The 11,389-nt window shown below is 36.0% G+C and overlaps 1 protein-coding gene across 1 annotated transcript in view; it reads right to left on the bottom strand.

The window, feature by feature from the left end:
• Positions 1 to 7,209: 7,209 nt before the first annotated feature.
• Positions 7,210 to 11,389, bottom strand: part of LOC105055889 (branched-chain-amino-acid aminotransferase 5, chloroplastic) — an 11,512-nt gene continuing 7,332 nt past the window's right edge. Inside the window, exons 8-10 of the mRNA XM_010937899.4 lie at positions 10,234 to 10,329; positions 8,921 to 9,033; positions 7,210 to 7,604 (exon numbers count right to left, since the gene is read on the bottom strand). Of these exons, the coding sequence (XP_010936201.2) occupies positions 7,487 to 7,604; positions 8,921 to 9,033; positions 10,234 to 10,329 (327 nt within the window). The 3' untranslated portion in view covers positions 7,210 to 7,486. The remainder of the gene's footprint in view (positions 7,605 to 8,920; positions 9,034 to 10,233; positions 10,330 to 11,389) is intronic.

Genomic DNA, 11,389 nt, shown 5'->3' with positions numbered 1-11,389 from the left:
GAGAAAAAAAAATTTAAAAAAAGAAGGAAAGAGAGAATTTTCTCTCTCTCCTTTCTCTCTCTTCTCTCTACCTTTCTCTCTCTAATTTTCTCTTTAGATTCTCTCTCTACTTCTCTCTCTAGATTTTTTGATTATTGGCCTGTCGGCGGCGGCCAAAACCTCTCAGGAAAGAGGGATAGAGAGATGAGGATCCTATCCTAAGAGTGAGACATCGCAAATGACAGCATTGATGGCCGAAAAAGAGGAGGAAAGGGCCTGACCGAGCAGAGCAAAATAGAGGTTCAGCTTTTCATGAATTTTTTGATGAGCCCGACGGTCGTTGTGGGTCTAAAGCCATGGGGAGAAAGAAAAGAGGGAGAGGAAGAAAGGTCGGAGCCTTACCTGAGCTCCAATGGCATTTTCGACCTTCGATTTTCAATGAACACAATAATGGGAGGCCACGGCTTGAACAGAGAAAAGAGGAGAGATCAAGCTTGAAGATCGCCGGTGGAAAGTCTTAAGAGAGGGGGCAGACTTATTTATAAAAAGCCCTAGGGCTCCGATATCACATATACTCTGATACCATTCTTTCACACCTAATCACTTGTATCATAGTCCCCAAATGATCATAACCTAAGCTCTAATACCATTCTGTCACATCCTATTGATGTTACATAAAGTTTTGATATCACTTCATAATTCCTAGTGACTTAAACTTAAGCTCTAATATCATTTTGTCATATCCTAATCATTTTATCATAATCCCAAATGATCATAATTTGAGCTCTGATACCATTCTGTCACGCCCCGAACCCAACACCTGAATCGGATCGTGATGGCCGCACACTCCTTAGAGCATGTCTTAAAGAATATGCAAGGTCAAAAATATTTTATTACAACCTCAACATCTATAATATCTAATTTCAATAATAACTAGTAAAACTTACATAATTACAATTGAAATTCTTTCAATCCTTTGATCAGATATTATGATACTCTATCTATGCATCCGTCCACTCACAAATCCATACCAAAGCCAACCATAAGTATCCTGTAATTCTGAGAAGAAAAAGAGAAATGGAGGGTATGAGCTTTACAGTCCAGTAAGAATTCTCATATCATACTGATATAATAATATAATCTAAAAATAAGAATAAATAATAAAATATAAAATTTTATGTTCAATATTCGGAATAATGCAAATATCTATAAATTATCTGTCTTGTCAAAAGAGATGCATCATCATATGTTAATAGGTGAAATACTTTTGTTCAACGATCGTTTTATATCTTGTCTTTATTTCTCTTTTTATTATCATATGATTTTTAACCTTTTTCTTTTTGACTTTGGACTGACTAAGTCTATACCTCAGTCACCATCCAAATAATTTTTCTCTTATAAGCCTTTCAAGGCTGTCCTAAGATAAGCTCCTGGCCAGCTGTCCCATGTATGAAAGCCCGTGGGAGGCTGTCTCAGGCATAAGCTCCTGACGGGCTGTCCAGGCATAAGCTCCTGACCGGCTAATCAATGTATAAGCCAGTAGGAGCTGTCACAGGCAAAAGCTCCTGACGGGCTGTCCAGGCATAAGCTCTTGGTGGGCTATTCCACATGACAAAGCTAGTCCAAACCATATCTCTTTTTCATTTAATTATTATATATTGATTTCACCAAATCAATTTCGATTTACACTGTGATCAAATTAGATATATCATATCCATATAATCATACCATCAACCATTGATACATATATATATATATATATATATATATATATTGACATAACATACTCATGCTCAAAAATTATATAAGCAAATAACGATATCTCAGATATAGCAAATTCATCGATCTTAAATCTAACGATGCAAAATCAATGATGCAAGATCAACGATAAAATAACATATATAATGGTGATCATATACAGAATTCTTATCTTTACTAGTGACTGATCCAAGTATAGAAATCAATGTTCTTCTTTAATTTATAAATTTTGAAAATAAGATATTTCACTCGACATCTTATGCAAACAATCGTATCTCTTCATGATCCTGATCAAATATAAAAATCATATATGGAGAAATTATCGATAATCGATCTTAATAACATAAATCCAGGACTTCTCCTAGGATTATCCAAAATCGAGATTTGTCTGAGTATCTGGACCCTCTATTGGTCCACAAAACTTCTAGAGAGAGAAAATTCATGAAGAGAGAGAAAATTTAGAGATAAAATTTTAGAGAGAGAAAGTAGAGAGAATTTTCGTATCCTTTAGATAAAGCAATAATGGTTTAGATCATCAACGGTCATATCAAGGTGACTCAATATGAATTAACCATGATCGATGTTATAAATTTTGAATAAGGACCAGGTTGAAATCCAATCTACTGCATGAATTTCGAAGCAATTTCAGATTATCTTATTTTCATCTCAAGTTTGTCCTAAGATCCATGATGAAATCAGAGAGAGAAAAAAACCCTAGAGAAAGAAAATTTAGAGAGAAAGTAGAGAGAATCTATAGAGAGAAATTATAGAGAGAAAGGTAGAGAGAGGAGAGACGAAAGAGAGAAAGGAGAGAGAGAAAATTCCCTCTTTCCTTCTTTTTTTTCTATTTTTTTTCTTTTTCTCTTATTCTTCTTCTTTTTCTTTTCCCTTTTTTTCTTTTCTTTTTCTTTTTCATTTTCTTTTCTTCTTCTTTCTTTTCTTCTTTCTCCTCCTAACCGATCAGAGGACGGATCGAGGGGGGCTCGATGGCTCAACTCCTACGAGGGACAGCGGTGTCTGGTCGACGGTGACAGAGCAAGAAAGGCCGGCAGCAAGGTTCGACCGGCGAGAAATCAAGAAACAATCAAAAAAATAGGGTACCGCCCCTTTCTCTCTAGTTTTTCGATCATTGACTGGTCGCCGGCGGCCAAAACCTCTTGAGGAAGAGGGATAGAGAGATGAGGATCCTATCTTAGGGGTGAGACACAGCAAACGACGGTGCTGGTGGCTGAAAAAGAGGAGGAAATGGCCCAACCGAATAGAGCAAAATAGGGGTTCTTACTTTTGTGGATTATTCAGCAAATTCGATGGCTGACGGCGTTATCCAAGGCCACAAGAAGATGAGAAAGAAGGGTTGGTGTTTACCTCGGGCTTCAACAACATTGTCGGCTTCAATTTTCAGTGAGCATGGGTACGGAAGGCCTCGATTTCAATTGGAGAAACCAAAGAGAAATGAGAGAGAGACCGGTGAACATCATAGGTTGTTTAGAAGGAGGAGAGGGGGTCTTATAGAGTAGAGGGAAGGTCGAATCCCCCTCGGATTCGACTTCTCCTCCGATGATTTGGGTGGAAGAAGACTCCCAGCAGAAGTCTTCTTCGTTCCATTCTTTTTTTTCTTTTGTTGTTGTTGTTGTTATTGTTGTTGTGTTGGACTTGGTTCAGGGCCCAATTGAGCCGGGTATTACATTAAGCGAGTTGTTCATAAAAAAATCTAAATTTTAAAATATCATATATTGTTATCGGTGATGAAATTTTGCCCTGTTTGGCACAGTTATTTCTCACATTCTTATTTCTGCATTAACGAGCATAATCGATATTTTAAATATTTTTCCTTTTTCACTTAAGTTTGTGCTTATTGAATTTGCCGTGATCTTTGAGAAGTTTGCTTTCCTTTTTTTTCCCTGAATTGTAAAGCTATGGCACTCACCAACTTGTCTGGTATTTCTTTATAAATTCGAGTATCTTTCATTTTCCTTTTTCCCATTTTTGAAAATTTGGTGGCAAACCACCAGGATCTATCACTTTGCAGGACAAACTCTGAAGTGCTTACAAGAAAGATTGATTCAATCCACGAACAAGTTGATATCAAGTAGATACTGGCTGTGAAAACTTGTCAATCCATTCATGGAGCCATCTTCTCTGGTTTTGTGATCCATTGTCAACCATTTCTCAGTAACATTTGCTTACCGTGGTTTGCCGCAAATTTTGAGGGCCCATTCCATGCAGATAGGATAAGGCTTCTCAGGTAGGAGAACGCTTGTTGCTTATCATTATCATTTTGTTTAATTAACAGACTTCAGGATACAGTACTGCGAGCAATATGCTATCATTAGCATTGATCTAAGAGGATTACTAAGGTCAATATAGACCACTTCGGCCACTGCAGAAAGAGCTAGACTTAACATAGCATTTTATCAAAATGCAGCCATAAACATCATACATGGATCTAAATGTCAAAGCACTACATTTCTGTGGCAATAGTAACCACTTCATCACACAATCAAATTAGAATCGAGCATTGAGCCCATTACAATCTCTATATGAGAATTGCATTAGGAGAAATTTTCTGTGCATCATGTGCGGTGCAGCAAAATTGACATGGAGTACACCATCCAATCACATGGGACCACGTAGCATAATTAATTATGAAATAAAAATTTAATGTCGCTTAACATTTTTTTCATAAGATTTTTCCGATGAAAATGCCATTTTTCTCCATAGAATAAAGAAAGAATAGTGTTATTACCTTCTGATGTCGTATATGAATTCTCATGAATATATATGACATCCTAAATAATATATATGATTTTTTGTATCTTTATATGACATATTCAATAATATATATAGCTTTTTGATGCCTTATATGACTTTCTGTGAATATATATGATATTCTAAACCATATATATGACTTCCTATGAATATATATGATATCCTAAACAATATATATGACTTCCTAATACTTTATATAACTTCCTGTCAATATATGTGATATATTAAATAATATATATGACTTTCTATGAATATATATGATATCTTGAATAATATATATGACTTCTTGTGAATATATATGGCATCCTGAATAACATATATGGTTTTCTAATATCTTATATGACTTTCTATCAATATATATGACATCTTGAATAATATATATGACTTCTTGTGAATATATATGATATCCCGAACAATATATCTGACTTCTCGTATCTTTATATAATATCCTGTTAGTTATAATAATTAACAGAGAGTCATATAAGGCATCAGAAAGTCATAATAACTAACAGAGTATCATATAAAGACACAGAAAGTCATATATATTATTCAGAATATCATATATATTTACAGAAAATCATATATATTATTCAGAAAGTCATATAAAGCATCAGAAATCCATATATATTATTCAGGATGTCATATATATTCACATGAAGTCAGATATATTGTTTATGATGTCATATATATTCACATGAAGTCATATATATTATTCAGAAAGTTATATAAGGCAACAAGAAGCTATATATATTATTCAGGATATTATATATATTCACAAAAAATTATATAAGGTATTAAAAAATTATATATATTATTAAAGATGTCATATAAAGATACAGAAAGTCATATATTATTCAGGATGTTATATATATTCACAGAAAGTCATATATATTATTCAAAATATTATATATATATTAACAGAAAGTCATATAAGGCATCAAGAAGCCATATATATTGTTCAGAATGTCATATAAAGATACAAAAAGTCATATATATTCACAAGAAGTTATATAAAGCATCAAAAAGTAATAACATTATTCTTTCTTTATTCTACGAAGGAAAAGAGCATTTTCGTCGGTAAAAATTTGATAGAAAAAAGGCTGACCAGCATTAATTGTTTATCCTATTATTAATTACGCTATATGGTCCAATATAATTGGATAATGTATTCCATATCAATTTTACTGCACCACATGTAGTGTGCAAAAATTACTCATTGCATTAGATATTAATCTATGTCAAGATATGGAGCAAAAGCAACATAAGTAGCATATACGGTCTCTTCCTAGGAAGGAACTACTTAAATTTCAAACAAGGTTCATGGTAACTATTGAATTTGTTCCCCCTTTTTTAATTCTCAATTTAAGATGCTCGATGTATTCCGTCGTGGCCTGGTTTTGGATATGTTTGAGTACGAGGTCTGAATAAGGAGTGCGGCAGGTCCCTAGCTCTAGTCCGACAATCCGTTAAGCAGAACAACTTAGTTTAGGTAGGTTTTATCTGGTCCAACGAGTTTACCTTGAGATTTACCATTTCTCTACGAAAGGTAGAACAGACTTGTCTCCACTTTATGTCACATCAAATACTAACTCTAATTTCTTCTCTTAAAAGATAAAATCCATCTGACATTAGCAACCAATATAAACTCAGAGTTTATTTCCACAGTAATACTTACAAGCAAAGGCAGGTATGGCAATCCTAGGATTAATAATTCTCCGATCCAGTCTTAGGGGTGTGGGTGCCTCAGACGTCCGGTTTGATCTACTCTATTTTTTAGTCCAGAAACAGACGAGCAATGAAAACTTGTCTCTCAAATGTATTTGAAATCAAAATATCGAAGAAAACGACTCTTAATATCTATTTGTTGTTTTTAAAGTAGACAATAACAGGATTCCAACCCTGCACTTCCTGGTGGAATGCTTGTCAAAATCCTAGCTTGAGTCTACTCTCTAAACCTTATGTGCCAACTCCAATTGAAACACAAATCTTAAATCATCTGTGGAGTAATCAACTTGATTGGATGGTTGCTTGCCTTCATAAAAACCAAAATTAGAAATCTTTTCCAGCTCTTCTGCAGCTGTTATTGAGAACTCCATGTGACTGATGTGAATAGGAGTCTAATCCATGAAGACAAGGGAGAAAGCAGATTAGTCATTTTAAACCTTATGTTCTCAGTAGAGGCTCATGTTGGTACTGAAAGATTTAAAAACAAACATTAGAACACACACGGCAAGAAGGTAATAGGATCAAAAGCAGATTACATCCATGACAAGAAAAGCCTGTCTCATAGTTACCAAGTCCGGAGACCATAAACAGTGGAATCTAATTCCAGGAGGGGAGAAAGGGTTTAAGTAATATGCTTGCGGACACATTCCCTCTTAATTCTTTCCCCAAGAAAAAAATAAAAATTTAAAATTATGTTAACTTTGGAGTTTAACTTTTGCTGCAATTATTAGAGGAATGGAGGCACAAATACATTACAAGTAAATCAAAAATTCTGGCAAAATTTTCAATTAATATACTTTGATTCTCTTCAATTCAAATTAATATCTATATAGATCATAACTTTCCTTTTAGATGCTTTCCAAACTTACAAATGATCACATTTAACCATACATCCAAATACAGCATATCTCACATCTTTTGATGGGTTGATGAAATTTTTACGATCAACAAACCATAACGATACAAGACTTAAGCACATTTCAAGTTCGAACCTAGTTTAAAAGAGCTGTCTGTTTCCAATAGCTGGCATGAGGCTAGATGTTGCTGAGCATGGTCAATATGCTCTACCATGCAGGATGCATACAGACAGAAAAGCAAATATTTGGGCATTTGATTTGAGCAGGCCAGAGTCATCACACACTATCATGGAGAAAAAGGCTTTCCTAGCATTGATACAGAAAGGAATCAGAGCACTAAAATCAACAAATAGAGCTGGTTTTCACACAACTATTTGTCCTCGTATACTCTGCAGCGCTTAATTTAACTGCACAGTCCATCCCATCTTGTCGTCACTAAGACCCATCTGTAGACTTGTTAGTGCAGAATAGAGTTGTTGAGATACAGCACCAACTCCCCTGTTCCCATAATCCACCCTGAAACAATTTCGAATCAGAAAGATGTTACAAGCTCGATACAAATAGTAGCAATTCTTCGACACAAATTACTTACAGCCCTTATTGTTGCAATTTTTACTACAAAAAGATATATAATAGGTTCCTCAATCAGAAATAAGACACATGCACATCATTAGAAAATTAAACCCTTCATAAATGACACCATGCTAAGAATGCACACGTTCCAGGAACCCAAATTCCAACCAATAGTGGGTCCACTCCAAAGAAGTTCATGTTTCACAATGCATTTGTGCAGTTCTCTCATAACACAGAGTAAATGAAGCATTTCTCTGTCATGAATACATTAATGCTACCAAGTACCAAATCATATAAACCAAACAAACATACACAGCTGATTAGATAACACCACTACTGAAGCTTCTGTAGATAATATTGATATAGAGGAATCTGAATTGTATAAATGTGTTCAAAAGGAAATATTCAGCCTTCCGAATAAAGAGAAGCATCTACTCTTAAGGGTTATTTTTGTTTCAAGTCATAGACATCCAATTTCATTCTCAGATTTCATTTTTCATTACTTCTTGAGGGTTGTAGCTTTTCTCATCCAAACCTTCTTTATATCTACCTAAGAATGTGCCTTACATGATTACATGAATCCTAGAATATCAGGAACAACACAGACAAAATATAATAGTTACATTAACACCACACTGCCACATAAAAGGAAATTTCACAGCAATGTCATAACTGACCATGGTTCAGAGTTTTATGTTTTGTTAAATCCACAAAGTTCACATCCACAGACAAGACATCATCCGGCTATACAGGATTTACATTGACTCTTCAGCATTACAAGAGATTATTCTATATATAGGGAAATTGGATTAGCAGCTGCTTCTAAAGCATCATGTTACAATACATTGGATGCAATGATAACAAATAGAGAGGACAACCAATAGAGTATAGATCTGTCTTAGAAGGATTCAAATACCAATGCATACCAGTCCATACCAGCCATACCAGATCATACTGGTAAGGAACAGGTACCAGCACACCCCCATACTAGTACCCATACTAAAACATGGCCTTACACCTCTATTTTGCTATGATGGCACCAAGAGGCATATCACATGGTTAATATAATATCGAACTGGTAAGGAACCAGTCTTGAGTATTGTCTCTGACATTTCAAGCCTTGCTATCACAAGTTTTTGGACCCGAAATTCCATTGGGAGAATTCTCATTTGACATTTCTTCCATCAATCAGGGCATGAACGATCAAACAATTAAGAGCAAAAGAATTGACCAGAACCAGGGCGTGGCAAAGTACTTGCCTATTTCCACGGTATGTTACACTTCCCACTGGTGATACAACAACAGCTGTTCCTGTGCAAAAAACTTCATCAGCATCAAGCAATTCTTCCAGTGATACAAGGCGCTCCTCAACCTGCAACGTTTTGTACTCATTATCAAGAAGTATAAATACGAAAGGATAGAATTTTTATTAGTTAGCCTTAACCAACAACATATTTGAGACAGTACTAGGACTGGAATCAGGTCAAGTTGGGTCAGGTTTCTATGAAGCCCGTGTATGCTCGAAAAAAAATTTCAGGTTTCGAGCCTTGGCTCAAAATTTCTTTCAAAATTCCAACACGAAGCCCTAGCCCAAACTCGGTCCAAAGCCCAAGTGGGTAGCCTAGATCTAGGCCCAAGCTTGTCCTCCAAGCTCCAGCACAAATCTAAAGAGAGGAAGAGAGAGAACATGGAAGGAGGAGAGAGATCGGGAGGGAGAAAGGGAGAAGAGATTAGGAAGGAGAGGCAAAAGAGATTGCAAGAGAGAAGATCGAGACAGACTGGGAGGGGGGAGAGAGTCAGGAGTGAGAGGAAATTGAGAGAGATTTGGACGGAGCACAAAGAAAAGAGAGAAGGGGAGGGAGGAAGGGGGGGAGAGAGAGAGAGAGATCAGGTGGGAGAGATGAGGGGAAGAGATCGGGAGGGAGAGAGATGAGAGAGAGCAAAGAGGGGAAAAAGAGATTGGGTGGGAGGGGAAAGAGAGAGAAGGGAGATGGGGAGGAGATAGGAGAGAGCGGAGAGGGGAGAGAGATTGAGTGGGAGAGAGGGGAGAGACAGATTGGGAGGTAGAGAAAGGAGAGTAAGCAAAGAGAGAAAAGATAGACCGAGTGGGAGAGAGCAGAGAGACTGGAGAGGGAGAAAGAACACAGAGAGACGGACCTATTTTTGTGCTCAAACTAGGCCCATTGTCAGGCTCGGCCAAGCATCAGCCTTAGCCAGCCTGAAATTTATTCATGTCTTATTTCTAGGCTAGAGCCTGACCCAAACAATCTCAAGCCTAGCCCAAGGTCCAACCTAAAATAGACCTGGTCCAATGGACCTCGAGCTGGCTCAGGTCCATTTCTAGCAATAAATAGTACTGTTTCTAAAGGTAAATCGAATGCCAAGAAACAATGCTTAATCATATGGTAAATGACATGGAAATGTCAAACTGAGCTCTGCAAATATAAAAGTGAAAGCTATAAAACAAATCCCTATATAGCTGTAAAGGTGATAGAACCATTTAATCAAGAGAAACTGTGTGCTAAGAATATCTTCAATATAAAAATATTTATTGACCATTTAAAGCAAATACCTGGTAACCTTGGTCTCGAGCAACATCAATTATACTTTTCCTTGTAATACCAGGTAAGATTGTTCCTTTAATCTCTGGGGTTGATATAATTTTATCCTAAAATAAAGATGCAGTCATTGCAGTTCAAAGAATAAGTAACAAAAATAGATCAATCAGCAAAGAGAGACTGAACTTGAGAAGAGTCAAATTCCAAAACGAAGCATGAAGAGCTGCCGCCCTTGGCCACAAAAAAGGCACAACAAAACTACATGTTACATAGAAATTATGATGCACTTAAATATAAAATACAAAGAAAAAAATATAGAAGTATCTAATGATCCAAGTGCTGAAAAAATGAGAGGAAAAAAAAAAAAAATCAAATCTTTGCCTCTTATCTAGAATCATATCCTGAGACTTGTCCCATGTCAAATAGATCAAAGTAGCCACACACAAACTATTGAGACGGTTAGCAAAATAACTCTGTACAGGCAATTAGAATCTCTGATCCACTTTTTCTCAATTTACCTAATTCAATGGAGTCTTATTCTTGAGCAGCTAGTCTATATTTCTTGATATACCACAGTCAATATCTGAGTCTTATTTTCAGGCAGGTAGCAGTTGACCCAAGAACAAAGTCTCGCATCCTGGGTGCCTGTATAGAATCCTATGCTGACATTTTGGTTTGGATGGCTACTCAATTCAGCATAGACAAAAGAGACAGAAACAGCTGATCAAACATCATAACTAACTCTTCCACATCTCTTTCTCAATATTAGTCCGATGGCAGTAAAAGAACAGGAAAAGGAATCTCTGGAGGTAGTAATATTCCAACAGTATTAATGGGATTATGAGATTGATTAATCGCACAATATTGATCACATCTTCAGGAATGACCAAATAAGATATATAAGCTAGATCAGTAACTTGTACATCATCCAGACAATGGACATCCTGCCATGCGACAGACCTCAAAAGTTCAGTGTAAAAGGCATGTGCCATCGCTTGCCTTCAAGTTTCTAAACATGTAAATAGTAGAAACCTACAAAACAATATATAGATAAAGATAGTACATGCATCAGTTACTTTACAGTTTACCTATTATTGATCCACTGTTTATTGGAAATCCTGAACCCTACAAACCCACATAGATAAAGGCAGTACATGCAATCAGCTACTT

The sequence above is a fragment of the Elaeis guineensis genome, chromosome 13 (assembly GCF_000442705.2).
Source record: "Elaeis guineensis isolate ETL-2024a chromosome 13, EG11, whole genome shotgun sequence".
Classification (NCBI taxonomy): domain Eukaryota; kingdom Viridiplantae; phylum Streptophyta; class Magnoliopsida; order Arecales; family Arecaceae; genus Elaeis; species Elaeis guineensis.
This window is presented reverse-complemented; position numbering and strand designations above follow the sequence as displayed.